The 4,677-nt window shown below is 41.7% G+C and overlaps 1 protein-coding gene across 1 annotated transcript; it reads left to right on the forward strand.

The window, feature by feature from the left end:
• Positions 1-1,150: 1,150 nt before the first annotated feature.
• Positions 1,151-2,093, forward strand: LOC147636766 (protein BRICK 1-like). Its single transcript, XM_086799835.1, has 2 exons — positions 1,151-1,401; positions 1,622-2,093. Exons 1-2 carry the CDS (start codon positions 1,269-1,271, stop codon positions 1,747-1,749), a joined length of 261 nt encoding a protein of 86 aa, XP_086655961.1. The 5' UTR covers positions 1,151-1,268; the 3' UTR covers positions 1,750-2,093.
• Positions 2,094-4,677: the final 2,584 nt, after the last annotated feature.

The following is a 4,677-nucleotide window of genomic DNA, read 5'->3' on the forward strand; positions in this document are numbered from 1 at the left end:
CAAGAAGGAGGTTTCATGATGCTCTAGAGCTATAGACTTTTACAAATAGAGGCTGAGGAGGAGATGTTACATATATGTTTATGGGTATTCTTACACACAACTATATATGGAGGTTTCAGGATGCTCTACAGCTAGAGACTCTTACAAGAGAAGGCTGAGGAGCACATGCTACATAGGTCTTTATAGGTATTCCCAAACACAACTATATACGTTTGTATTATGCCACCCTTGTAGCTAGGCTTTTAAAGAAAACCATTTTTAGCATCTATTTATGCGAATGTGGATGATAGATATGCTCTTGATCTATTATCAAGTGGTCTTATAGACCTTTGTGGTGATTTATAAGAGGTTAATACGGTTTTCTTTCGTTTCTTCTTGTCTTCTCTCTCTCTCTCTCTCTCTCTCTCTCTCTCTCTCTCTCTCTCTCCAAATGGCCATAGTGTTATCACCCTCTAGTCACGAGCACATCTTCTAATTCTCCTGCAATTTAAAAGACTACAAGAAACTAACTTGTGTATCTCAAAGGAACTCACCACAAGGAGCAAAGTTAGAAAAGGTCAAGCTTGGGTAGTGCTCTATGACAAATGACTCTTGTTAGGGAATTTAGAAAGTCGGGTCCTCAACCTTAAGATAATCATATATCAAGTTCTAATGATCCTCAAGAACCCTAGGTTTAATATTTTGTTGTGCTCGATTGCACAATGTACTCCATGAAGTAGAAAGACAACAATAAGCGCTAGGATATACAAGCTAGCTACTGCTTCTCACTCAGACATCTACACTCAGACATCTAATACTTGGGGTGAGCTGGTGTATCCCATTCGCTTTCAAGTAAAGAGCCTAAGTTAAGACCCCACCCTTGAACATGAAAAATCCTTTACTACACCGATCCTTCACCAAAAAAGAAAAGAGAGGTTTTAGTAACAAAACTTGTAAAATTCATAAAATATACAAAACGTGACTTGCACTGTGCAGGGAAAGAGCAAATAGTCCATGACCGTTGTGACCAATGCTTGAAAAAAAAAAATGGCATTCTAGTGTATTTTTATTAAGAAAAACTGGATGAGATTTAAATAGCCCTTATTTTTTTAAGAAAGATTTTTCCTATATTTTAGTTATAAAATGGGCATTTTGGGAATGGAGTTAAAAGTTGTCCTTGTTTTGATTGGCTGAAAAATATGTTTTTTGGGAGCAGTGGCGCTTCTCTACTCTCCTGCATCTGACAAACCCCTCCCTGTGTCTTTCTCTCGTGGGCAGATCAACACGCTATGTCAAAAGCAGCGGGCAACAGCGAAAGCGTCCGTATGAAGCTCGCAGTCCAGGCTGATTGGGACAACAAGCAATTCTCGAACGCCCTGTCCCTGCACGTCAAGCGTCTCTTCGAGTTCATTCTGCAGTTCGGTATGCACGCCCTCCTCCTCCTCCTCCTCCTCCTCCTTTCGTCTCCGATCTGGTGAAATATTGAAAATTAAGGCACAAAGGGAAGCTGCATTTTAGGCACGCTTCTGCGAAATCCTTGAAACCCTAATATATTCCGTGTGCTGTAAAGGCCTAACTTGAAACTATGTCTCGTGGATCTGGAACCCTAATGTGGCTCAACCCCCTTTTTTGGGTCCCGCAGAGTCTACTACCAGGAGCAAACTCGCAAAACTAAATGAAAAATTGACTCTATTGGAGCGGCAGCTCGAGTTTATGGAAGCTCAGGCAAACACTGCAAATGGATTTTTTGTAGCAGAACGAGACGATTGACAAGGATTTATCCGAAATCATGCATCAGGTTGAAGGCATGGCTTACTTTCTCTATTATTTACCCTAACCCTGGAATGGAATGGGATCGCATAAGCTATGTGAAACTATGGTTGGAATGTTAGGGAATTGCATACATTATGTTAAACCGTGGTTGTAATGCGCTGGGATCACATACACTATGGTTTTCCACATCATTCTGTACCGAGTAGCACAACCCCTAGGTAGAATAACAGTTACCACATCATTGTCTGTAACCATTTTACCACCTTGCAGCATCATTGTGGCACAAGCTTATGTACGGCGATATGTTGAAATTACACATCATCGGCATGAATGTTGGAGAAGTTTTGACTCAATCCAAATTTTCCTGGAATTTGTGCTTTTGTGGATAAGATTTCCACTTACTTGTCTTGAATAGGTAATCCAACAAAGCAGGGTTTGGCCATGAACAATCAGATGGCCACACTAGGGTTTTTCAGCTAGTTTGTAAGAGCTTATGCAGCCCAACAAAGCCTTGTTTTTGTTTAAATTTTTGTTGGAAACACGAGACGAGGCTCAAGATGTAGTCATGAGTAGTATCAGGTGACTCTGATGCAGTTTTTGCAGCACAATCGCGAGTTAACTGGCTTCAGTAATCATTGGAGACTTCTTTTGTCTTCGGATTTCTTTGGCTGAGCACACCAACACCCCCCACAACCCCCCCGCCCCCCCCCCCCCCCCCCACACACACACACACACACACTCACACACACAACCCTCTTTCTCTCATGCAGTGTCACGTACACACCCTAATTGAGTGCCACATAGACATGCTATTGTGTTATGGGCAAGTTTTGAGGCTGCTAATAATTCCACACATGTGCCCAAATGTCAGGCACTTTTTTACTCCAATGTGAGCACGTTTAAGGAATTTTAGGTTATTGTTTTTGGGCTTGCAAAAGTGCTGGCTGATCGGATAAGTTGTGAGCCAATATATAGCATTATTTGGCTCATAATTCAGCATTCAAAAACTGGACGTGTACTCCACAACTTTGGATCAGTATGGATAGTAGTTTGCAACACATGGAGCAGCAGATTTCGTCATTAGCATGCAGTAGATGTTAACACAGAGCATTCCAGTGTCCAGATCAATTTCAGGTCTCAACAATCATTGGATTTCCAGGTCGGCTGTTGTGAACCAATAAACATCATTATTTGGCTCGTAATCCAGCATTCAAAAACTGGACGTGTACTAAGCAACTTTGGATTGGTATTACAGAGCGTGGGATAGTAGTTTGCAACACATGGAGCAGCAGATTTAGTCATTACCATGCAGTAGGAATCAGGTGTGTATGTGAATTGATATGTGTGTGTAAGAGAGCAGCAATTGTTTTTTTTTTTTTTAGTAGATCCATTCGGGCAGCCATGACAGTAGCCTTGCAAAGGGTGAACGTCATTATTTAAGTGCGAACTCCTGGGGGATGAGGCAAGGGCCCAGTGCCGGACAAAAATGGCATTTACATGTTAACACAGAGCATTCCAGTGTCCAGATCAAATTCAGGTCTCAACGATCATTGGATTCAACTTGGATGATTCACTTGCGAGTTTGCAAGTTGTCAGCTTTGGCAATGGCGGACAAAGTTGATGAAAGTATCATAGGGGTGAGCTCAGCGGTGGTAATGACTGAGCAGGATGGAGTTTCTGTAGAGCTTCCACATCTTGAGGTTGCTCAAGATTGAGTTTCCTTCTATGAGTTTGAACAGGTGGAAGACCAAGGCCACATGGATTCCAGTGACACATGGGAGTGAGATTGTTCTGAAAAGGATACATTTGGAGCGTGAATACTAACAAATTGGCCGCCCAAGTGGTCATTCCTTGTTTTGTGCTAGTGTATGGGTGGCCATATAGCTTTCATGCCACCCATACCAAGGCCAAGATGTGGACCCTTGTGTTAGGGCTCCGTGTTCTGGGTTTCCCAAAGCCATGCTCGAGAAGACCTATGATTTACAGGCTCCATGAGTGAGAGATTTATCCATTGCATAGTGCTTGTGCATGCATGCATAATTGCATGCTTGAAATTGTTTTCATGTGAATGCTTGCTATGACGTGTCCTGTTCTCATGGGTAGGGAATGTCCACCCATTTGGCCGCCCAAGTGGTCATTCCTTGTTTTGTACCAATGTATGGGTGGCCATATAGCCTTCATGCCACCCATACCAAGGCCAAGATGTGGACCCTAGTGTTAGGGCTCCGTGTTTTGGGTTTCCCAAAGCTAGTGCAATGCTCGAGAAGACCTATGATTTGTTAGAATTTCGTGGTGCTCATGCTAGATCATTATGTGGAGAAGAGAGACTCATAAAATACAAGAAAATATCTTGCTTTTATTAAGTTGTTCAAAATATAACTAGGCTTCTTGCTCTGTACAAAAATGCCTTCTAGCTCCACCTTTAAGTAGGTGAGCTAGTGGACCATAAGTCCATTCCCACACACACCTTTCTTCTCCCTTTTTACATAACCTTAGTCTCTTAATACCCCCCCTCAATACCAACTATGAAAGAAAATTGAAATAGGTGGTATTAGACATAGGTTGTCTTTATAACATTAGGCCTACAAGGTTAGGAATATAGGTGTGGTTACATTGAGATTTAAAACAATTTCTTAGTGGAGTTAGAGGCTGATACAAAGTTAGCCTCGGATTCTTTGTCAGGACATTTAGAAGTAATATGTCCCGTTTGTTTACATTTGTTACATTTCATTTTGTTGGGATATTTGATCCAACAATTATTTGCCAAATGACTCACCTTTTTGCAATGGACACATCTTACTTTGATTACTTGATGTGACAAAGCTTGTTCGATATTCGATGAAGTTGTTGCATTTGAAGATTCAGCTCTTTCCTTTGGCCTCTTTTCTTCATCAAGACAAGATTGAATGACTCCTTCAAGGGTGG

The sequence above is a fragment of the Cibotium barometz genome, chromosome 7, assembly GCF_041138505.1.
Source record: "Cibotium barometz isolate CiBa-2024 chromosome 7, ASM4113850v1, whole genome shotgun sequence".
Classification (NCBI taxonomy): domain Eukaryota; kingdom Viridiplantae; phylum Streptophyta; class Polypodiopsida; order Cyatheales; family Cibotiaceae; genus Cibotium; species Cibotium barometz.